The sequence below is a fragment of the Bombina bombina genome, chromosome 2 (genome assembly GCF_027579735.1).
Source record: "Bombina bombina isolate aBomBom1 chromosome 2, aBomBom1.pri, whole genome shotgun sequence".
NCBI lineage: Eukaryota > Metazoa > Chordata > Amphibia > Anura > Bombinatoridae > Bombina > Bombina bombina.
The window spans coordinates 142,907,676-142,933,962 of NC_069500.1; the positions used below are offsets into that span (position 1 = coordinate 142,907,676).

The following is a 26,287-nucleotide window of genomic DNA, read 5'->3' on the forward strand; positions in this document are numbered from 1 at the left end:
CTGGTAAAAACAGACATAGCTTTTAGGCACCCGGATTGTTCAAGTTTATCCCTGAAAATGGCCTATTTAACAACACACATCTATCTGTGAATAAAAAATAGTAATTAAAGTTATAACATCCTAAAATAGATGATCGAACAGTACTAAGATAATGATTAATTAAGATTAAAAAATCACACACAAGTTGTTGGTAAAAGCAAATACTAATACAAATAACTTAAACAGTTATATAGTGTTAAAAATAAACTGAAATTAACAATGTGTAATATATGTATATATCCTTAGCAGTTTGTCCTTACACTTCTTGTTTGTTCCTTAAGTTTAAACTATTAGATGTTATGCCGCACATTTAATTTTTTTGGTTTGTGAAATTTTGATTTTGATTTATTGCACCTTTTAACTCTTTATGAAATATGTCAATTAGACAGAAAACGTCTCATGTAATGGCCAAATCTTGTTATCTATTATTATGGAGGTATATTATATTTTATATTAAAACTTTACTTATTAGAGAATAGCAGGGCAATTATTTAGGATGCTAATTTACATGTGCACTAGTGTTATATATGCGCACATCTCTATGTATGTACGCATATACACGTATACATAATATATATATATATATATATATACAAATGCATATACTATATATACTGTAAATAGAGGGATGAACGCTTAAGAGTGCCACACACACTTTTTTTATATGTGTATATGCACTCACGAAATACACCTAATTCCACACATATATATTATGTTAAAAAGGCCTGAATATCAACTTCCCTATTCATACCCAAGGGTTCCATAGTCTGGAGAGAGTGAATCCAAAAGGTCTCTCTTTGGCGTAAACGTAACATTCTGTCTCCCCTTCTCTCATCTAATGTAACTTGTTCAATAGCCTTGAAACGAAGACTGGAAGGGTCATTATTATGTACCCTTCTGAAGTGATCTGTTACTCCATGAGATACGTCACCTTTCTCTATGTTAGATATATGTTCCAGGACTCTCCTCTTCACAGTTCTTTTAGTCCTGCCTACATATTGACAGTGACAAGCACATTCTAATACGTATACTACGTATTTAGAATGACAATTCATACAGCTTTTTATTGGTTTTGTGAAACCATTAACTTGTGATATTATTTGTTTATTGTTTATATCTATGATGGGGCATGTATTGCAATTTTTACGATTGCATTTAAAAAATCCAAACGACTTGTTTATTGACCTAAATTGTTTCATTAGAAAGTTAACTTTGAACAGACATTTTGCAAAAATAACTAAAAACAAAAAACAAAATTTAAATATAAATGAAACTGATTTTGAAAGTCTAACTGACCTCATTTCCTTGGAATGTGACAACTGGGGTATGGAAAAATTAACAACAGGTTTAGACCAATATACCCTAGATTTACTTTTAGATTTAGAAAAATCGAATGAAGAGTATAAAAAAGGTCATTCCTTTAAACCCAAGTCCATTTTTTACCCTTTACAATCACAGGGGAACCACATACCGGTTTTTTACAAACTAGTAGAAAAAGAATTAATGGACTTGTGTAAAAAGGAAAATCAGATCTTGAAAAAGAATACAAACCTTAATGAATTTGAGATGAAAGCATTGAATAGTTTAAAAAAAGATCAATCAATAATCATTAGGGAAGCAGATAAGGGAGGCGGCATAGTGATTCAGGACAAAGATGATTATCTGGCAGAAGCCTATAGAATCCTGAATGACTCAGCCACCTATCTCAAATTAAGAAGTGATCCTACAAGCCAATACACAAAAGATTTGAAACTCTTTCTAGAAGAAAGCTTACAAGCAGGTGTGATTACTAGGAATGAATATGATTTCCTTTTATTGGACAAATGTAGAGTGGCAATTTTCTATCACTTGCCAAAAGTCCACAAAAATTTAGAACACCCCCCGGGACGCCCAATCATTTCGGGCATAAATTCCCTAACAAGCAATTTATCCCAGTTTGTGGACTTCTACTTAAAACCTATGGTAATCACACTAAAATCTTATGTACGTGACACCCCACATATATTGTCCATTATGGACAATATTAAATGGGAACCAGATTATATCTGGTTGACATTGGATGTAGCATCTCTCTACACCTGCATCCCACATGATGCAGGTGTGGAAAGTATCAGATATAGTCTTGATAGACATGACCATCTCCCTTTAACACAGAGGGATTTCCTGCTAAAGGCAATAACATTCATTTTGCATAAAAATTATTTTTTATTTGGCAGAGAATATTTTTTGCAGGTTGGGGGCACAGCGATGGGTACTCGCTTTGCCCCCAACTATGCAAACTTATACATGGGAGCATGGGAGGATAAATACATTTGGCAAAATAACCCTTTTAAAGATAACATCATAGTTTGGAAACATTACATAGATGACGTAATTGTCATCTGGAAAGGGGAAACTAATGGAATTGAGTCATTTTTTGAATACGTTAACAAGAACGAATTCAATTTAAAGTTTACTAAAAATGTCAATAAATTACAAATAGAATTTTTAGACATTATTTTGTCGGGTAATGGAGACACTATCATGACTAGTCTATTTAGAAAGGAGACAGACTCGAACAGTTACCTCCACGCCAGAAGTGGACATCACAAGAATTGGATAAGGAATATTCCTTATGGCCAGTTTCAGAGGGTGAGGAGGAACTGTTCGAGTCTAGAATCTTACGACAGAGAATCAGAAATGTTAAAAACCAAATTCAGAGCGAAAGGTTATCAAGAGAATTTGGTGGAAAATGGGTATAAAAAAGCCCGTGAACTAGAACGCTGTAACCTATTAAAACAGAAAGGGAATAAAAATCAAACAATAAAGAATAATAATAAAAATAATCTGTTTTTGACAAAGTATAATGATAAAGCTTGGTGTATCAAGAAAGCAATCAGGAAACACTGGCATGTACTTCTGGAAGACACAGTCCTTAAAGATACTTTAGACATTGTTCCAACAGTGGTATTTAAGAAGAATCAAAATTTGAAAGATATTTTAGCTCCGAGTCGCTTAAGACAGGATGCTAAATCCAATTGGCTAAATAGAGCAAATTTTGGATTTTTTAAATGCAATCGTAAAAATTGCAATACATGCCCCATCATAGATATAAACAATAAACAAATAATATCACAAGTTAATGGTTTCACAAAACCAATAAAAAGCTGTATGAATTGTCATTCTAAATACGTAGTATACGTATTAGAATGTGCTTGTCACTGTCAATATGTAGGCAGGACTAAAAGAACTGTGAAGAGGAGAGTCCTGGAACATATATCTAACATAGAGAAAGGTGACGTATCTCATGGAGTAACAGATCACTTCAGAAGGGTACATAATAATGACCCTTCCAGTCTTCGTTTCAAGGCTATTGAACAAGTTACATTAGATGAGAGAAGGGGAGACAGAATGTTACGTTTACGCCAAAGAGAGACCTTTTGGATTCACTCTCTCCAGACTATGGAACCCTTGGGTATGAATAGGGAAGTTGATATTCAGGCCTTTTTAACATAATATATATGTGTGGAATTAGGTGTATTTCGTGAGTGCATATACACATATAAAAAAAGTGTGTGTGGCACTCTTAAGCGTTCATCCCTCTATTTACAGTATATATAGTATATGCATTTGTATATATATATATATATATTATGTATACGTGTATATGCGTACATACATAGAGATGTGCGCATATATAACACTAGTGCACATGTAAATTAGCATCCTAAATAATTGCCCTGCTATTCTCTAATAAGTAAAGTTTTAATATAAAATATAATATACCTCCATAATAATAGATAACAAGATTTGGCCATTACATGAGACGTTTTCTGTCTAATTGACATATTTCATAAAGAGTTAAAAGGTGCAATAAATCAAAATCAAAATTTCACAAACCAAAAAAATTAAATGTGCGGCATAACATCTAATAGTTTAAACTTAAGGAACAAACAAGAAGTGTAAGGACAAACTGCTAAGGATATATACATATATTACACATTGTTAATTTCAGTTTATTTTTAACACTATATAACTGTTTAAGTTATTTGTATTAGTATTTGCTTTTACCAACAACTTGTGTGTGATTTTTTAATCTTAATTAATCATTATCTTAGTACTGTTCGATCATCTATTTTAGGATGTTATAACTTTAATTACTATTTTTTATTCACAGATAGATGTGTGTTGTTAAATAGGCCATTTTCAGGGATAAACTTGAACAATCCGGGTGCCTAAAAGCTATGTCTGTTTTTACCAGCAAATCAGTGCTCAGGACGTAAGGTGGGAGTGTTCCTTAACGCTGACTACAAAAGTTCAGCTGGTAAGGTGGGCGTCATCAAGCCTCTGACGAAGCGGTTGTTTACCGTGAAACGCGTAAGGCCACGCCCACCTTACGTCATTGCCGACAGACACGCCGAGAGCTCTCTTCAAGCATCACAAGAGAAGCATAGCGGTATTCTACAGCTCTGAATAAAGCAGATTGTGCTATATTTACCCAAGTTCTTCTGTGATTGCTAACAAGCATATGAGGAACTGTGACCACTATTACCGGAGAAAATAACACTAAGCCTCATCTACGAAATAGAGATTTGAGGACTGCCTGTACAGCCCGGCGTTTTCCAGGTTATAAGTGGGGACACTTTGAGTATCCAATTGCCTTATCTTACCTCATTTCGATTGAGGTCATATTTGTGAGTAAGGAATACCTTCCACTACTTATCTTGTATTTCAAATGTTTGTGTAAATAAACCAAATTGATCTGCACTATGAGAGGTGTCTCTGTGCGCTTGTCTTTTTAGATTTATATATATATATATATATATATATATATATATATATATATATATATATATATATATATATATATATATATATTGTACACATATACACACACACACCAGATACAGAGATGGCTAATGAAAAAATATTACAAAAGCCAAAGTGTGACACAGGCTGCACCAAAAACTAAAATTTATTAGTATAGCATTGCTGAAATTCAGTGGATTCACTTTAAACAGACTGAAATACTGTATAGCTGAATCGAAAAAAAGCTGGGGTACACATATATATGAAACAATTCATTCATTTGGTACATTGTAAACCAATCCTATTCAAAGCATGCTTAACTGCAGGAAGATAAATTAAACTGTGTAACCAGTCACTGTTGAAGTCCTTAGGGGCTCTTAGTGCATCTGCACGCTCCCTTTGAAATAGTTCTCGCCTGTATGTAGAGCACTTAGTGCATCCGCACGCTCTAGACTTCAGATGGTAAACAATTGACAGAGTATCCTCATTTAACACAAGTTAGCCATTTCACTTACGAATCCTCGGTAATGGGAAAAACTTCCTGATGCCTCACTTCCAGTGGTCCTTTATCCAGGTTCCCTATCTGGGTCATAAAGCACTGTATATAAAGAGTTCGCAAACTGTGAGTTCCATCCTACAGTTGGAACTCACCTGTATGCTGATCGGTCGGACGTGAACCGGGCCCTCCACTTCTAACCTTGGCTTATTGTAATGGAGGTCTAATCCAGTCTCAATAAGGTGTGTAGGAGGTGAGCCAAATCACAGCAACCAAGGGATACACAGAATGAGTATGAATGAGGATACTCTGTCAATTGTTTACCAGCTGAAGCCTAGAGCATGCGGATGCACTAAGTGCTCTACATACGTGTGTATATATATATATATATATATATATATATATATATATATATATATATATACATGGTGAAGGAAGGCACTCACTGGTCTTTAATTCAAAAGAAAACTTTTAATAAGCGTGACGTTTCGGGGACACACTCCCCTTCCTCAGACAACTAACAAACTGCAAGTGACTGAACATATAAAGCCAAACAAACCCCTCCCAGTGAAAATTGCGCCAAGACTGTTACCATAGTGATCCTCAACAACATTCTAATCATGTGATTAGTGTTACTCATTATTATTGAATCAGCCTATGTAATATCCACATTCATAAGTATAAGACATATTAAATGTCATACTAGGCATTATGTCAAGACACATGTGAACAAACTTCTATTATAAAGCAATCTATACATATAACCATATATAGTGAACGGGACAGACAAGTATAGTGAAACCATATCATATTAATAGGTTAAAAATAACATGTGAATCCTCCTACTTTCAAAGTAAATAAAGTGCATAAGTGCATTACTTTATTTACTTTGAAAGTAGGAGGATTCACATGTTATTTTTAACCTATTAATATGATATGGTTTCACTATACTTGTTTGTCCCGTTCACTATATATGGTTATATGTATAGATTGCTTTATAATAGAAGTTTGTTCACATGTGTCTTGACATAATGCCTAGCATGACTTTTAATATGTCTCTTATACTTATGAATGTGGATATTACATAGGCTGATTCAATAATAATGAGTAACACTCATCACATGATTAAAATGTTGTTGAGGATCACTATGGTAACAGTTTTGGTGCAATTTTCACTGGGAGGGGTTTGTTTGGCTTTATATGTTCAGTCACTTGCAGTTTGTTAGTTGTCTGAGGAAGGGGAGTGTGTCCCCGAAACGTCACGCTTATTAAAAGTTTTCTTTTGAATTAAAGACCAGTGAGTGCCTTCCTTCACCGTGTATACTTAACTGCTGGCACCCTGGCATCAAGATTTGCAAGTGAGAGTGCTCTCTCTCTCTCTCTCTCTCTCTCTCTCTCTCTCTCTCTCTCTCTCTCTCTCTCTCTCTCTCTCTCTCTCTCTCTCTCTCTCTCTCTCTCTCTCTCTCTCTCTCTCTCTCTCTATATATATATATATATATATATATATATATATATATATATATATATATATATATATATATCTATATATATATATATATATATATCTATATATATATATATATATATATATATATATATATATATATATATATATATATATATATATATAATGTAAATATATATATATATATATATATAATGTAAATATATATATATATATATATATGTGTGCATTATCAATTTGTCTTTGTTCTCCTGGTATCTTTATTAGAAATGCAGGAATGTAAGCTTAGGAGCAGGCCCATTTTTTTGTTCAGCACCTGGGTAGCGCTTGCTGATTGGTGGCTAAATGAAATACTACTTTTGGGATTGTGATGGCTAATACAGCACATTTAGGGATAGACCTCTGAGACAAGTGATGAGTTGAATATGTGAAAGATGCAGTTAATATTTTGTTAGGGCCTGGGCACATTTTCAGACATTGGATAAAGATTACCAGAGACATTATACTGATTAAATGTGATTTGCTTATTTTTTAGATAATTTTAAATAACGGGCATAAACATTGATTATTTTTTTTTCCTTTTAAAAAATAGAGGTAAAGAATTTAGAAGAACAGTACAATAGTATCAAAATCCCAAATGAAGAAAGTGTTGTGACTTATTACAAAATCCGCCAGCAACTTGCCAAACTTGGGAAAGAAATTGAAGAGTATATCCACAAACCCAAATACTGCCTTCCTTTTCTGCAGCCTGGAAGGCTTGTAAAGGTATATACTATTTTAAACCTTTGCTGTGCATACAATTTCCATATATATCGTTTTTTTTTTCTGCAAGTTATGCAAGTGATTTTGTGTTGTGTGCGTAATATAAATGTATCTATATATAATATACATTTTGTGGGCTATTCTCTTTTGCTCACAGCATTGCAGCTGTTACTTGGGCAGTATTTCAGTACATGCTGTCATCCCTTTCTCTGCCAGTGGTAATTTCATTTTATTGCTTTTCCATTAGTCATTTATTAGTTTAACCCCTTAAGGACCACAGCACTTTTCCATTTTCTGTCCATTTGGGACCAAGGCTATTTTTACATTTCTGCAGTGTTTGTGTTTAGCTGTAATTTTCCGCTTACTCATTTACTGTACCCACACATATTATATACCGTTTTTCTCGCCATTAAATGGACTTTCTAAAGATACCATTATTTTCATCATATCTTATAATTTACTATAAAAAAAATTATAAAATATGAGGAAAAAATGGAAAAAAACACACTTTTTCTAACTTTGAACCCCAAAATCTGTTACACATCTAGAACCACCAAAAAACACCCATGCTAAATAGTTTCTAAATTTTGTCCTGAGTTTAGAAATACCCAATGTTTACGTGTTCTTTGTTTTTTTTGCAAGTTATAGGGAAATAAATACAAGTAGCACTTTGCTATTTCCAAACCACTTTTTTTTCAAAATTAGCGCTAGTTACATTGGGACACTGATATCTGTCAGGAATACCTGAATATCCCTTGACATGTATATATTTTTTTTTAGAAGACATCCCAAAGTATTGATCTAGGCCCATTTTAGTATATTTCATGCAACCATTTCACTACCAAATGCGATCAAATAAAAAAAATTGTTCACTTTTTCACAAATTGTTTCACAAACTTTAGGTTTCTCACTGAAATTATTTACAAACAACTTGTGCAATTATGGCATAAATGGTTGTAAATGCTTCTCTGGGATCCCCTTTGTTCAGAAATAGCAGACATTTATGGCTTTGGCATTGCTTTTTGGTATTTAGAAGGCCGCTAAATGCCACTGCGCACCACACGTGTATTATGCCCAGCATTGAAGGGGTTAATTAGGGAGCTTGTAGGGAGCTTGTAGGGTTAATTTTAGCTTTAGTATAATGTAGTAGACAACCCAAAGTATTGATCTAGGTCCATTTTGGTATATTTCATGCCACCATTTCACCGCCAAATGCGAACAAATAAAAAAAAGCGTTACATTTTTCACAATTTTAGGTTTCTCACTGAAATTATTTACAAACAGCTTGTGCAATTATGGCATACATTGTTGTAAAAGCTTCTCTGGGATCCCCTTTGTTCAGAAATAGCAGACATATATGGCTTTGGCTTTGCTTTTTGGTAATTAGAAGGCAGCTAAATGCCGTTGCGCACCACACGTGTATAATGCCCAGCATTGAAGGGGTTAATTAGGGAGCTTGTAGGGTTAATTTTAGCTTTAGTGTAGGTATCAACCTCCCACATGACACATCACACCCCCTGATCCCTCCCAAACAGCTCTCTTCCCTCCCCCACCCCACAATTGTCCCCGCCATCTTAAGTACTGGCAGTAAGTCTGCCAGTACTAAAATAAGAGTTTTTTGGGGATTTAAAAAAAAAAAAAACAATAATAATTCTGCTCTGTAGGATCCCCCCTTAGCCCCCAACCTCCCTGATCCCCCCCAAACAGCTCTCTAACCCCCCTCTCTGCCTTATTATGCGCCATATTGGGTACTGGCAGCTGTCTGCCAGTACCCAGTTTGAACTCAAATGTTTTTTTATCAATTTTTTTTTATTTTATTATTTAGCTGCCCCCCCTCAATTATGTAGCTGCCCCCCCTCAACCCCCAACCTCCCACCCTCCCAGATCGTTTAAATGTTTTATGATGCCACCCTCTCTCCCACCAAGTACCCCTGTTGTTCCATAGTGTAGGTTTCCCACCCCCCGCGCGCGCGCACCCGCTCCCGTGCACGCGCGCGCACCCGCTCCCGTGCACGCGCGCGCACCCGCGCACGCGCGCGCACTCGATCACGCCCCCCTTCCCACCAATGGCCGCCCACCCGCCTCCCTAGATCAGCTCCCACCCACCAACGAACATGGCCATTGATGGCCGATGCAGAGAGGGCCACAGGGTGGCTCTCTCTGCATCGGACGGCTAAAAAATGTTATAGCAGGATGCCTCAATATCGAGGCATCACTGCTATAACATGAAAGCAGTTGGAAGTGATCAGGATCGCTTCCACTGCTTTCAAAGACCAACGACGTACGGGGTACGTCCTTGGTCATTAACTGCATTTTTTTGCAGGACGTACCCCATACGTCGTTGGTCGTTAAGGGGTTAATAGGTTTTAACAGAAACAGACCATAATGAACTTGGCTTTTATTGCCTTTCCACTGTATTACAAGTAATCTAAAGTGTTTCCTATGTTAAGAATCTCTTCTGTATCAAAACTGCTTACAGTGCTCCTATACTATCTGAGCACAGAAGGTATAAGGGGAAAAACGTAATAAAGTCTTTATCCTTTAATGTAAAAACTAGTATTAATGCTTAAAACAACCTTTTTTTTTTTTCTTTCCCCCCCCCCCCCCATAGGTGAAATGTGAAGATGATGATTTTGGTTGGGGTGCAGTAGTTAACTTTTCCAAGAAATCAAATGTGAAGGTAAAGAGATTTTTCATATATTTGAACAGAGCTACTGACTTGGCTATTCTATTATATAAAATAAAGTATATCAAAACACCACATGCACATCTGACTTTACATCACAGAAACTTCAATGAATCCATAATCTCATACTGATTTCAATAGAACATTGAATTAACCATCCTTTCTGTAAATAAGTGCTCTACACAAATTAATCCTGAGCATGTTAATCTCTGATTTCCCAGAGTGCTCAGGTCGACTGCATGTTGCCTTTCTCCTCATGGTACTAGGTGGCTAAGTGTTTTTGCTGCCACTGGGGGAATCTACTTGTCGCCATGTGTATGTGGTGGTCACCTAACCCTGGACATTCTGAAGTAGCAGCCTGCTGCAGGCTAGAGAAAGGGCTGGATAGGGTGTGAATATTGAACACCCTCGATTTCTGTTCTAATGCCCAGAAACGCCCAATACCCAGTTTTGAAAGGCAGCCACCTGGTTTTTCCAATGGTGTGTGTCTTGGGGGGGGGGGGGGGGGGGGATTTAGTATAAACACATTTTAGAAATAAATAAATAAAAGCACAATTTTTGCAGGCTGGGAAGTGAGCAGGCACCTTTAACAGGATCATCAGGCCAAGAAAACCCTCTATTAAATTAAGTCCCTATATAGGTTTAAATAGCCAGGTGGTCACTGTGGTAATAGTGGTCGTCTGGCGTAAATAAAATGTGCCTTTAAAGGGACATTAAACCACAAATTTTTCTTTCATGATTCAGATAGAGAATACAATTTTAAACATCCCAATAATCTTCTATTATCTAATTCGCCTCATTCTTTAGATATCCTTTGTTAAAGAAATAGCAATGCACATGGGAGAGCTAATCACACAAGGCATTTATGTGTAGCCACCAATCGGCTACTGAGCCTATCTAGATACGCTTTTCAGCAAAGAATATCATGAGAATTAAGCAAATTAGATAAGACGTAAATAAAAGTTGTTTAAAATTGGATGTTCTATCTAAATCATGAAAGAAAAAAATGTGAGTTTCATGTCCCTTTAAGTAAAGGCTCATGGAAGCCCCTATGTGCAGATCAAAGTTGTTGTTTTTTTAACATAGATATACTCCTTATTTCTTTCATGTAATTGGCAAGAGTCCATGAGCTAGTGACATATGGGATATACAATCCTATCAGGAGGGGCAAAGTTTCCCAAACCTCAAAATGCCTAAAAGTACACCCCTCACCACACCCACAATTCAGTTTTACAAACTTTGCCTCTTATGGAGGTGGTGAAGTAAGTTTGTTCTAAGATTTCTACGTTAATGTGCGCTTCTCAGCATTTTGAAGCCCGATTCCTCTGAGTACAGTGAATGTCAGAGGGATGTGAAGAGAGTATCACCTATTGAATGCAAAGGTTTTCCTCACAGGAGATCTATTTCATAGGTTCTCTGTTATCGGTCGTGGAGATTCATCTCCTACCTCCCTTTTCAGTTCGACGATATACTCTCATATTCCATTACCTCTACTGATAACCGTTTCAGTACTGGTTTGGCTATCTGCTATATGTGGATGGTTGTCTTTTGGTAAGTATGTTTTCATTACTTAAGACACTCTCAGCTATGGTTTGGCACTTTATGTATTTATATAAAGTTCTAAATATATGTATTGTACTTATATTTGCCATGATTCAGGTTTTCAGTATATTTCCTTTTGCAGACTGTCAGTTTCATATCTGGGAAATGCATTTTTTATGAAAAATGTATTTCTTACCTGGGGTATAGTCTTTTTTTTCAATTGACTGTCATTTTAATTTGCGGGCAGAATTAGGCTCGTGAGGGCGCAAAATGCCAAAGTATATTGCGTCATTTTTGGCGCAAGATTTTTTTTGGCACGAAGTTACGTTTAATGACGCAGATTCATCACTTCCGGCGTCTTACTTGACGCCGAGTCCTTTCACAAGGTTGCATCTTCAATGACGCAAGTGTGTCATTTATGGATGTTGTTGGCGCCCAAAAAAAAATTCTGTTTGTGTTGTGCGTCATACTTTGCGCCAAATATTTTCATTATTTAAAACCCATTCCTATATGCCTCTTGCCTTTTTTCTCTATCAGAGGGCTATGCTGTTTGCATTTTTCCCCCCATTCCTGAAACTGCCATATAAGGAAATTGATAATTTTGCTTTATATGTTTTTTATCTTACATTTGCAAGATGTCTCAATCTGATCCTGTCTCAGAAATTACTGTTTGAACCCTACTGCCTGATAACAGTTCTACCAAAACTAAGTGCATTTGTTGTAAACTTGTGGAGATTATATCTCCCGCTTTGGTTTGTAATATTTGTCATGATAAACTTTTACATGCAGATAATGTGTCTATCAGTAATAGTACATTGCCTGTTGCTGTTCCTTCAACGTCTAATGTACAAGATATACCTGTGAATTTAAAAGAATGTATTGCTGATTCTATTCAGAAGGCTTTGTCTGCCATCCCGCCTTCTAATAAACGTAAAATGTCTTTTAAAACTTCTCATAAAGTTGATGAAATTTGAATGACCGACAACATACTGAATTATCCTCCTCTGATGAGGATCTATCTGATTCAGAATATCCTTCCTCAGATATTGACACTGACAAATCTACTTATTTATTTAAAATGTAGTATATTCGTTCTTTGTTAAAAGAAGTGTTGATTACATTGAATATTGAGGAAACTAGTCCTCTTGATATTAAAACTAGTAAACATTTAAATTCTGTTTATAAACCTCCTATGGTTACTCCAGAGGTTTTTCCAGTTCCTGGTGATATTTCTGATATGATTGCTAAGGAATGGAATAGGCCTGGTACTAATTTTATTCCTTCTTCAAGGTTTAATTTTTTTTATCCTTTGCCAGCAGTTACATTGGAGTTTTGGAAAAGATCCCCAAAGTTGATGGGGCTATTTCTACTCTTGCTAAACGTACTACTATTCCTATGGAAGATAGTACTTCTTTTAAAGATCCTTTAGATAGGAAACTTGAATCTTATCTAAGGAAAGCCTATTTATATTCAGGTCATCTTCTCAGGCCTGCAATTTCTTTGGCTGATGTTGCAGCTGCATCAACTTTTTGGTTGGAAAATTTAGCGCAACAAGAATTGGATTCTGATTTGTCTAGCATTGTTCGCTTGCTTCAACATGCTAATCATTTTATTTGTGATGCCATTTTTGATGATATCAAAATCAATGTTAAATCTATGTCTTTAGCTATTTTAGCTTGAAGAGCTTTGTGGCTTAAATCTTGGAATGCTGACATGACTTCTAAGTCCAGATTGCTATCTCTTTCTTTCCAAGGTAATAAGTTATTTGGTTCTCAGTTGGATTCGATTATTTCAACTGTCACTGGGGGGAAGGGAGGTTTTTTTTGCCTCAGGATATAAGACCTAAGGGTAAATCAAAAACTTCTAACTGTTTTCGTTCCATTCGACAAAATAAGGAACAGAAACCTAATCCTTCCCCCAAGGAATCTGTTTCCAATTGGAAACCTTCTTCAAATTGGAATAAATCCAAGCCATTTAAGAAACCAAAGCCAGCCCTCAAGTCCGCATGAAGGTGCGGCCCTCATTCCAGCTCAGCTGGTAGGGAGCAGATTAAGATTTTTCAAGGATGTTTGGACAAATTCTGTCCAAAATCAATGGATTCTGAGTATTATCTCTCAGGGGTACTGAATAGGATTCAGAGTAAGACCTCCTGTGAGAAGATATTTTCTCTCACGCATCCCAGCAAATCCAGTAAAGGCTCAGGCTTTCCTGAAGTGTGTTTCAGACCTGGAGTTTTCAGGGGTAATCTCAAGTAGGGTTTGGAAATCTCAAGAGGAGAGATTACCAATCAATATTTTGGAACTCCATGCGATTTTCAGGGCTCTTCAGATTTGGCCTCTGTTGAAGAGAGAGCCTTCATTTGTTTTCAGACCGATAATATCACAACTGTGGCATATGTCAATCATCAGGGTGGGACTCAGTCCCCAAGCTATGAAAAAAGTATCCTGGATACTTGCTTGGGCCGGAATCCAGCTCCTGTCTAATTTCTGTGGTTCATATCCCAGGTATAGACAATTGGGAAGCGGATTATCTCAGCCGTCAGACTTTACATCCAGGGGAGTGGTCTCTCCATCCAGATGTGTTTTCTCAGGTTGTTCAGATGTAGGGTCTTCCAGAAATAGATCTGATGGCCTCTCATCTAAACAAGAAACTTCCCAGGAACCTATCCAGGTCCAGGGATCCTCAGGCGGAAGCAGTGGATGCATTGACACTTCCTTGGTGTTATCGACCTGCTTATATTTTCCCGCCTTTAGTTCTTCTTCCAAGAGTGATCTCCAAAATCATCATGGAGCAATCATTTGTGCTGCTGGCGGCTCCAGCATGGCCTCACAGGTTTTGGTATGCGGATCTTGTTTGAATGTCCAGTTGCTAACCTTGGCCACTTCCATTAAGGCCGGATCTTCTGTCTCAAGGTCTGTTTTTCCATCAGGATCTCAAATCATTAAATTTTAAGGTATGGAAATTGAACGCTTAGTGCTTAGTCATAGAGGTTTCTCTGATTCTGTGATTAATACTATGTTGCAGGCTCGTAAATCTGTTTCTAGAAAGATTTATTAATGAGTTTGGAAGACTTGCATTTCATGGTGTTCCTCTCATAAATTCTCTAAGCATTTTTTTAGAATTCCTAGAATTTTACAGTTTCTTCAGGATGGTTTGGATAAGGGTTTGTCTGCAAGTTCCTTGAAGGGACAAATCTCTGCTCTTTCTGTTTTATTTCACAGAAAGATTGCTATGCTTCCTGAAATTCACTGTTTTGTTCAGGCTTTGGTTCGAATAAAGCCTGTCATTAAATAAATCTCTCCTCCTTGGAGTCTTAATTTGGTTTTGAAGACTTTACAGGCTCCTCCATTTGAGCCTATGCATTCTTTGGACATTAAACTACTTTCTTGGAAGGTGTTGTTTCTTTTTGCCATCTCTTCTGCTAGAAGAGTTTCTGAATTATCTGCTCTCTTGTGAATCTCCTTTTCTGATTTTTCATCAGAATAAGGCAGTTTTGCGGACTTCATTTAAATTCTTACCTACGGTTGTGAATTCTAAAAACATTAATAGAGAAATTGTTGTCCCTTCCTTGTGTCCTAATCCTAAGAATTCTTTGGAGAAATCCTTACATTCTTTGAATGTGGTGAGAGCTCTGAAATTTTATGTTGAAGCAACTAAAGATTTCAGAAAAACTTCTAGTCTATTTGTTATCTATCTTTTTTAAGACACAATGAGTCCACAGATCATCTTTAATTACTAATGGGATATTCACCTCCTGTTCAGCAGGAGGTGGCAAAGAGCACCACAGCAGATCTGTTAAATAGCTCATCCTTTCCCTCCCACTCCAGTCACTCTCTTTGCCTACATTAGTTATAGGAAGAGGTAAAGTGAGGTGTTAGTATAGATTCTTCAATCAAGAGTTTATTATTTTAAAAGTAGTACAAGATTGTGCTGCTTTGTTCTAGGGTGTAGCCGTAGTCCATATCAGTCTCTTCAGTAGAGCTTTGGTGGCTTTAGAGCAATGGGAACTTGTAGGACATCATTCTCACTGCTCCTCCCATATATTTATGCTGCCCTAATCATGATAGCCTAAGCAAGATTACTCAGGCTTTATCCTTTTTTCCACAGGACTATCTGAGGGAGAGGACCTCTCAATCCTGATGAGCTGCCCTGCGGTCGGGCAGATTTTAAAGGTAAGTGCTAACTTTTTAATCTGAGTCTGGGAAGATCTCAGAGGAGTGGAGCACTTTATTAAATTTCAGGGGACATAACTTCATTTCTATACGAAGGAGGACCCTGTGACAACAATTGGTATGCAGGCACTGAGTATAACTGAGTATAGAGAACTCAGGAGGGATATGTGTTTTGTGGCAGGTTCAGTTTGTTTTACTTTCAAATCGGTTTGTCTTTGGACTAAGATGCTACCTATCAGCGGTAGCACTATTTTGTCTCAAGTTCTTTCTAGAGCCTAAGTTTCTCCCGGTAGCTATTTTTAACTTAATATGACAATGACTACCGGGAGATTGATAGCAGTAACGCCCACGATGGGCGGAGCCTGGTTTGCACGCTTTTGAGAGCACACGCTACTGTTTGGATACATTGCCAGTGTAAAACGGCTAAGTCTGTGTTGGTTAATAAAAGGTCTGATTGCATTGTGCTTCCAGTACACCCAAACACTTCCCAGCAGCTTCTCTGGTTTCTACTGAAGTGTGCAGGGCTGAGTATCATATGTTTTGCTTATGAAACTGCTGGACAACAGCCTCCCGAGAGAGTTACGGCTCATTCCACTAGGGCTTTTGCTTCCTCATGGGCGTTCAAAAATGAAGCTTCTGTGGAACAGATTTGCTAGGCTGCAATTTGGTCCTCTCTTCACACTTTTTCAAATTTCTATAAATTTGTCACTTTTGTTTCGACTGAGGCCGTTTTTGGGAAAGGTTCTTCAAGCAGTGGTGCCTTCCGTTTAGGTTCCCTGTCTTGTCCTCCTGTATCATCTGTGTACTCTAGCTTGGGTATTGAATCCCATTATGTTTTAAATGAGGATAAACCCTTCTTTGAAATGTAGATACTGGTGAGGGCATTCATTATAGAATGCTTTCCAACTGTAGTTAATCCTACAATATTGTCACAGGTTGGGAGGTATAGCCTGCTTGCTACCTAGGACACGTCCATACATGCCTGTAGCCCCTCCCACAAAATTACGGTGGGCCACAGCCCAAAAGTATATTAACTTCCAACATCCTGGAAAACACTCCGCAAATATTGGGTGGTATGTTTATAGTCAGGTGGTCCCTGTATTGACAGCATTTCCCTAGCTAGAAGTTAAATTGACCCGGTGTATAGGTATACAGGTTGAGCTCCTATGTTAACATCAAAAGGCCCCCAAAAGCCATTGTCTGGATAAAAGCTGACTTCCTTGGTTACAAGATGCAGTGTAGTCCATTTATTTTTTTTATTTCAATTGCTTGATTCTATAGAAAGAACACACTTCTATACATTAAACACATTGTTCTCAATTTTTGCTTATTTTAGGAAGGTTACTTCATACAATTACACATTCCGAAAAGTTTTGACTATAGAGTTTAAAAAAAAAACTTGTTTTTTATTATACTTTATTTATTAAGCGCCAACATATTCCGCAGCGCTGTCCATGGATACAATTCATTTAAATAAAACAATACAAGACTTGTAAGATACAGGACAAAATTTACAAACACATACAGGAGGGATTGAGGGCCCTATTCCCGTGGGAATTTACAATCTAGAAGAATCCCTTTTTTTTTTTTTTTTTTTTTTTTTTTACACTTCCCCTTTTCTCACGTCATAATATATAGATATTACTAACTGAAATATCACTTCCTGTAGTGAAAAAATAAACTAGTGATAGTGTACATTATTCATGCTTATTAACCTCTTGTTAGCAAATAATTACTAGAAGCACAGTTGGTTCAAGTGAAAAAAGGGATTTTTTTATAAAGTACATTGTCCTTAAACCAACTCAGTTCAGAGCAAAAATCTCTGCAATCAGTATTGCACCTATTATAAAGAAAAAGCAGCGTATTAACATTGTTGACACATAAATGTAAAATAGGTTATAAAACATTAATCCTACACAAAACTATTTTAAAGTTCCTACTGGTTTTAAGCTTTTAACCCCTTAAAGACCACAATATAACTGTTAAAAACTCAATCCCCATTGAAAGACTAGCAACGCACCAACCTTAAGGTGGTTAAAATCTCGCTAAGCCAATTAGCCCCATTGATGTTGCCACTTGTTATATAAAGTTATTGCATTAGTTTGTTTGCATCCTCAAGAGATTTATTGGACATTAAACCAAGATATGTATAAAATAAATACTATCACAATCTCCTTCTTTTCGTAGCCTAACTCCGGTGACCTGGACCCTTTGTATGTTGTAGAAGTATTATTAAACTGCTGCAAAGAGAGTTTGAAAAATGCTGCGACTGAAGCTGCAAAACCTGCAAGACAGGATGAAAAAGGGGAGATGCAGGTTAGTACTGTGATTTGTATTAATGCATTTTAATCAGCAAAGTGGAATTTCCAAAATGTTTCTCCTCATTTCTCTAAATCACACAGAAAATGAGACATCTGGTTAAAGGTTTCAGTGTCTTGTAAATATCCCTGTCCAGTTAGAAAAGAATTAATGGGACATTCCAGTTAAAATTGAAATGCACATAGATGAATTACATATTTGAATAGAAACACGTTTGCAATATACATCCATTGGCAAAAATGCTTCTAGTAAAGGTTAACACTGTTTTAGTGTTATCATTTTTCTCTGCATGTGAAACATAGCTAGATATTCTCAGTGCACCTGCATTAAAAAAATTCTGCAGTGCAGCTGCTCAGAGCACCAGTGGGGATTTTATCATGTCAGCAATTAACAAATTGAGTCAATACCAGATGGTACAAGAACCTTAGGCTCTCTGAGCAAGTGCTGTGTTTTAAAATGCTGGTGCACGGTGCATACTTAAATGCATTTATACAGCTATAGCTTTTATTAGAAGTGTTTTTGCTAATATTACAAGAATGTTTCTATTTAAAACTGAAATGTATCCATGTGGATTCCAATTTTGGCTGGAATGTCCCTTTAATTTTTTCATATCCTTGCCTAGACTTCTATATGGGTGACTGCAAACCACTCATTATTTGTTTAGTAATTATGGATGATGTTTAATTGCATGTTGGTGAAAGTGATAAATTTATACACTGAAGATTTGATTTTTATTAAAAAAAAAAAAAAAAAAATTTGCCTTCCTGTTTGTTTATAAAAATATGCTGCATTCTTAGTCTCCCAATTGTGAAATTTATAGTTTTTCCCCAAAGTCTTTTTTTTTTTCCCCCCATGTAGTCTTTTCTTAGACATGCGCAAGGATTAAATAGTTTTTGTTTTGTTTAGCAATGAGATTGTTTTGCAAGTCTAACTTCCTCTACTATTTTTTGATTGATAGAACCAAGCCATTTTCAGGCTCCAAATGCATTTGTCAACAAATTTGCCTTATACAAATTATTTTTCATTGCTGTACCAGTGTACAAAGCCAGGCTTTCCATGTATATGTCATCAATACAGTATATAGTAAATATTATTCTTACACCATAAAAGTACTGTACAGTAAGATACGTTGACATATGCTGCTATAGATATTCACTTGCATGTTATGTTTCATGTAAAAACTTATGCAAATATCGCTTCTGGGTTGTGTTTGTATGACGTTTTCCATAAACTGTTTGCGATCAGAAATTTTAAAATGAAGAGCGAACATAAACATGCCACGATTCAGCTTTTGCTGTGCTTGTTTAAGCTCTCTGAATTTGGCAGTGGATTGAACTACACATTTGGATTCCACATGCTGTTTTCGATTAAAATATGCTGAAAGTGAGCTGGAGATGTACCAACATTTTTGTGTTTTATTTTTGCGCACCCCCCTCCTTTTTTTTTTTTTTCTTTGCAACTTCTGTTATTATTATCCTGAATTTCTTGTGTTCTTGTAATACTGCCTGCTCAATTACTTTTATTAGATGTCTGATATACTGTATATATAAAAGAAAACCAACCACTTCAAACCACATACTTTTCTTGTGATAATGTGATGAAGTGGCTTTTCTTGGTACAGTGATAGCTGCGTGGAAGTAATCTTCGTTTAATTTCAAGTGTTCCTGTCGTTTTCATGTTGATAGGACTTGTTTTAAATGATGCTTCCTGTCACATGACATTTTTATGGCTAACATCTGAGTCTGCCAGTCTTTATTTTCTTTCCTAAGATATGGAGAGTCCACAACGTCATTCCAATTTCTAGTTGGAATATCACTCCTGGCCACTGTCAATGGAGGAGGTGAAGTTTGGTGTCTGTAGAAATTAATTCCTTTTCTCTTGTAAGGTGTATCCAGTCCACGGATCATCCATTACTTGTGGGATATTCTCATTCCCAACAGGAAGTTGAAAGAGGACACCCACAGCAGAGCTGTTATATAGCTCCTCCCCTAACTGCCATATCCAGTCATTCTCTTGCAACTCTCAACACGCATGGAGGTAGTAAGAGAGAGTGGTGAAATATAGTTAGTTTTTTATCTTCAATCTTCAATTGTTATTTTTAAATGGTACCGGAGTTGTACTATTTTATCCCAGGCAGTAAATAGAAGAAGAATCTGCCTGAGTTTTCTATGATCTTAGCAGGTTGTAACTAAGATCCATTGCTGTTCTCACATATGTCTGAGGAGAGAGGTAACTTCAGCGGGAGAATGGCGTACAGGTTACTCTGCTATGAGGTATGTGCAGTTACAATTTTTTTTAGAAATGGAAAATGCTAGAAAATATGCTGATACCGGATTAATGTAAGTTAAGCCTGAATACAGTGATTTAATAGCGACTGGTATCATGCTTATTCTCAGGGGTAATACCCTTATAAAATTGCAATATAAAACGTTTGCTGGCATGTTTAATCGTTTTTATATATTCTTTGGTGATAAAACTTTATTGGGGCCTAGTTTTTTTCCACATGGCTGGCTTAAATTTTGCCTAGAAACAGTTTCCTGAGGCTTGTCACTGTTGTAGTATAAAAGTTACAGTTGTTGCAGTTAAAATTACAAACTGTGACATCCAGCTTCCCTCAGGAGTCCCCTGTATACTATAGGACATTTCTAAAGGGCTCAAAGGCTTTCCAAAGTCGTTTATTGGGGAAGGTAGGGCTACAGCAGGCTGTGGCAGTTTGTTGTGTCTGTTAAAAAACGTCTATAATTTTTTTGATCCGTTTTTTGAATTAAGGGGTTAATCATCCATTTGCAAGTGGGTGCAATGCTCTGTTAACTTATTACATACACTGTAAAAATTTCGTTTGATTTACTGCCTTTTTTTTCACTGTTTTTCAATTTTTGACAAAATTTGTTTCTCTTAAAGGCACAGTACCGTTTTTTATATTTGCTTGTTAACTTGATTTAAAGTGTTTTCCAAGCTTGCTAGTCTCATTGCTAGTCTGTACAAACATGTCTGACATAGAGGAAACTCCTTGTTCATTATGTTTAAAAGCCATGGTGGAACCCCCTCTTAGAATGTGTACCAAATGTACTGATTTCACTTTAAGCAATAAAGATCATATTCTGTCTTTAAAAAATTTATCACCAGAGGAGTCTGACGAGGGGGAAGTTATGCCGACTAACTCTCCCCACGTGTCAGATCCTTTGACTCCTGCTCAAGGGACTCACGCTCAAATGGCGCCAAGTACATCTAGGGTGCCCATAGCGATTACTTTACAAGACATGCGGGCAGTCATGGATAATACACTGTCAGCGGTATTAACCAGACTACCTGAATTTAGAGGTAAGCGAGATAGCTCTGGGGTTAGACGAAATGCAGAGCATACTGACGCTTTAAGAACCATGTCTGATACTGCCTCACAATATGCAGAAGCTGAGGAAGGAGAGCTTCAGTCTGTGGGTGATGTTTCGGACTCAGGAAAGATGATGCAACCTGATTCTGATATTTCTACATTTAAATTTAAGCTTGAACAACTCCGTGTGTTTCTCAGGGAGGTTTTAGCTGCTCTGAATGACTGTGATACCATTGCAGTGCCAGAGAAATTGTGTAGACTGGATAAATACTATGCAGTGCCGGTGTGTACTGATGTTTTTCCAATACCTAAAAGGTTTACAGAAATTATTAATAAGGAATGGGATAGACCAGGTGTGACGTTCTCTTCCCCTCCTATTTTTAGAAAAATGTTTCCATTAGACGCCACCACACGGGACTTATGACAGACAGTTCCTAAGGTGGAGGGAGCAGTTTCTACTTTAGCAAAGCGTACTACTATCCCTGTCGAGGACAGTTGTTCTTTTTTAGATCCAATGGATAAAAAATTAGGTTACCTTAAGAATGTTTATTCAATAAGGTTTTATCCTACAGCCCCTTGCATGCATTGCGCCTGTCACTGCTGCTGCGGCTTTCTGGTTTGAGTCTCTGGAAGAGGCTTTACAGGTAGCGACTCCATTGGATGACATACTTGGCAAGCTTAGAGCACTTAAAGGGACAGTATACTGTAAAATAGTTTTTCCCTTAATGTGTTTACAATTACTCTTTTTACCAACTGCAGAGTAAAAAATTTATTAAAATTAGCTTTTTAAGGCTTATTTGTGTATATTAAAGCTCTGATTTTGTGTTTTGAAGCCACAACCTAATAAAATGGGTTGAGCTTGTAGGTATAATCAGATCTCATTACTGTATCACATTGTGCAAATATACCTGCTACTTTATCTTATATATGTCCTTAAAACAATCACCAGTACTTTGAGAGAACAATAGAAAATCAACATTGTATTACCTTATCTCTGCTATATCCGACTGGGAGTGCAATTTCTTTTGCTGGCTGTGTTTACAAAGCTTATCTATAGCTGGTACGCGCGGCCACAAACTTTCAGAATAGGTGGGGATACCAACTGTTTCAAATGCCAATATAAGGGTAAAGGAGCTACTTGTAAACAATTTAATACACTCCAGCAGGTAAAGTGGATCATTGGGAACAAATTAAAGGGGAGAAATTTTTTGAGTAAACTGTCCCTTTAAGCTAGCCAATTCCTTTGTTTTCTGATGCCATTGTTCATTTGACTAAACTAACGGCTAAGAATTCTGGTTTTGCTATACAGGCGCGCAGGGTGCTATGGCTTAAATCATGGTCGGCTGACGTGACTTCAAAATCTAAGCTGCTTAACATTCCCTTCAAGGGGCAGACCCTATTCGGGCCTGGTTTGAAGGAGATTATTGCTGATATCACTGGAGGAAAAGGTCATGCCCTTCCTCAGGACAGGTCCAAATCAAGGGCCAAACAGTCTAATTTTCGTGCCTTTCGAAACTTCAAGGCAAGTGCGGCATCAACTTCCTCTAATGCAAACAAGAGGGAACTTTTGCTCAGTCCAAGACGGTCTGGAGACCAAACTAGACCTGGGACAAAGGTAAGCAGGCCAAAAAGCCTGCTGCTGCCTCTAAGACAGCATGAAGGATCGGCCCCCTATCCGGTAAAAGATCTAGTAGGGGGCAGACTTTCGCTCTTCGCCCAGGCGTGGGCAAGAGATGTCCAGGATCCCTGGGTGTTGGAAATTATATCCCAGGGATATCTTCTGGACTTCAAAGCTTTCCCCCCCCCCCCCCCCAAAAGGGAGATTTCACCTTTCACAATTATCTGCAAACCAGATAAAGAGAGAGGCATTCTTACACTGTGTACGAGACCTCCTAGTTATGGGAGTGATCCATACAGTTCCAAAGGAGGAACAGGGACAGGGTTTTTACTCAAATCTGTTTGTGGTTCCCAAAAAAGAGGGAACCTTCTGACCAATTTTGGATCTAAAGATCTTAAACAAATTCCTCAGAGTTCCATCATTCAAGATGGAAACTATTCGTACCATCCTACCTATGATCCAGGAGGGTCAATATATGACTACAGTGGATTTAAAGGATGCTTATCTTCACATTCCGATAACAAAGATCATCATCGGTTTCTCAGGTTTGCCTTTCTAGACAGGCATTACCAGTTTGTAGCTCTTCCCTTTGGATTAGATACAGCCCCAAGAATCTTTACGAAGGTTCTAGGGTCGCTTCTGGTGGTCCTAAGGCCGCGGGGCATAGCAGTGGCCCCTTATTTAGACGACATCCTGATACAGGCGTCAAACTTCCAAATTGCCATGTCTCATATGGACGTAGTACTGGAATTTCTGAGATCACATGGGTGGAAAGTGAACGAGGAAAAGAGTTCTCTATCCCCACTCACAAGAGTTTCCTTCCTAGGGACTCTGATAGATTCTGTAGAAATTAAAATTTACCTGACGGAGTCCAGGTTATCAAAGCTTCTAAATTCCTGCCGTGTTCTTCATTCCATTCCGTGCCCTTCGGTGGCTCAGTGCATGGAAGTAATCGGCTTAATGGTAGCGCAATGGACATAGTGCCGTTTGCACGCCTACATCTCAGACCGCTGCAACTATGCATGCTCAATCAGTGGAACGGGGATTACACAGATTTGTCCCCTCTACTAAATCTGGATCAAGAGATTCTCTTCTCTGGTGGCTATCTCGGGTCCATCTGTCCAAAGGTATGACCTTTCGCAGGCCAGATTGGACAATTGTAACAACAGATGCCAGCCTTCTAGGTTGGGGTGCAGTCTGGAACTCCCTGAAGGCTCAGGGATCGTGGACTCAGGAGGAGACACTCCTTCCAATAAATATTCTGGAACTGAGAGCGATATTCAATGATCTTCAGGCTTGGCCTCAGTTAGCAACTCTGAGGTACATCAGATTTCAGTCGGACAACATCACGACTGTGGCTTACATCAACCATCAAGCGGGAACAAGAAGTTCCCTAGCGATGTTAGAAGTCTCAAAGATAATTTGCTGGGCAGAGACTCACTCTTGCCACCTATCAGCTATCCATATCCCAGGTGTAGAGAACTGGGAGGCGGATTTTTTTAAGTCGTCAGACTTTTCATCTGGGAGAGTGAGAACTCCATCCGGAGGTGTTTGCACAATTGATTCATTGTTGGGGCAAACCAGAACTGGATCTCATGGCGTCTCACTAGAACGCCAAGCTTCCTTGTTACGGATCCAGGTCCAGGGATCCCAAGGCGACGCTAATAGATGCTCTAGCAGCGCTCTGGTCTTTCAACCTGGCTTATGTGTTTCCACCGTTTCCTCTGCTCCCTCGACTGATTGCCAAGGTCAAGCAGGAGAGAGCATCTGTGATTTTGATAGCGCCTGCGTGGCCACGCAGGACCTGGTATGCAGATCTGGTAGACATGTCATCCTTTCCACCATGGACTCTGCCTCTGAGACAGGACCTTCTATTTTAGGGTCCTTTCAACCATCCAAATCTAATTTCTCTGAGACTGACTGCCTGGAGATTGAACGCTTGATTTTATCAAAGCGTGGCTTCTCCGAGTCAGTCATTGATACCTTAATACAGGCACGAAAGCCTGGCACCAGGAAAATTTACCATAAAATATGGCGTACATATCTTTATTGGTGTGAATCCAAGGGTTAGGATTCCCAGGATATTATCTTTTCTCCGAGATGGTTTGGAAAAAGGATTGTCAGCTAGTTCCTTAAAAGGACAGATTTCTGCTCTGTCTATTCTTTTGCACAAGCGTCTGGCAGATGTTCAGGCATTTTGTCAGGCTTTGGTTAGAATCAAGCCTGTGTTTAAACCTGTTGCTCTCCCATGGAGCTTAAATTTGGTTCTTAAGGTTCTTCAAGGAGTTCCGTTTGAACCTCTTCATTCCATAGATATCAAACTTTTATCTTGGAAAGTTCTGTTTTTGGTAGCTATTTTCTCGGCTCGTAGAGTCTCAGAGTTATCTGCTTTACAATGTGATTCTCCTTATCTGATCTTCCATACGGATAAGGTAGTCCTGCGTACCAAAGCTGGGTTTTTACCTAAGGTGGTATCTAACAAGAATATCAATCAAGAGATTGTTGTTCCATCCTTGTGTCCTAATCCTTCTTCAAAGAAGGAACGTCTATTACACAATCTGGACGTGGTTCGTGCTTTAAAGTTTTACTTACAAGCTACTAAAGATTTTTGTCAAACATCTACTTTGTTTGTTGTCTACTCTGGACAGAGGAGAGGTCAAAAGGCTTCGGCAACCTCTCTTTCTTTTTGGCTAAGAAGCATAATCCGCTTAGCCTATGAGACTGCTGGCCAGCAGCCTCCTGAAAGGATTACAGCTCATTCTACTAGAGCTGTGGCTTCCACTTGGGCCTTTAAAAATGAGGCTTCTGTTGAACAGATTTGCAAGGCGGCGACTTGGTCTTCGCTTCATACTTTTTCAAAATTCTACAAATTTGATACTTTTGCTTCTTCGGAGGCTATTTTTGGGAGAAAGGTTTTACAGGCAGTGGTACCTTCCGTTTAAGTACCTGCTTTGTCCCTCCCTTCATTCGTGTACTTTAGCTTTGGTATTGGTATCCCACAAGTAATGGATGATCCGTGGACTGGATACACCTTACAAGATAAAACACAATTTATGCTTACCTGATAAA

The 26,287-nt window shown here is 37.7% G+C and overlaps 1 protein-coding gene across 1 annotated transcript in view; it reads left to right on the top strand.

Annotated features, from left to right (window-relative positions):
- Positions 1 to 26,287, top strand: part of MTREX (Mtr4 exosome RNA helicase) — a gene marked incomplete in the record, with an annotated part of 385,857 nt that overhangs the window by 59,365 nt on the left and 300,205 nt on the right. Inside the window, 3 exon segments of the mRNA XM_053701279.1 lie at positions 7,381 to 7,553; positions 10,162 to 10,230; positions 18,138 to 18,266. Coding sequence (XP_053557254.1) covers positions 7,381 to 7,553; positions 10,162 to 10,230; positions 18,138 to 18,266 — 371 coding nt within the window.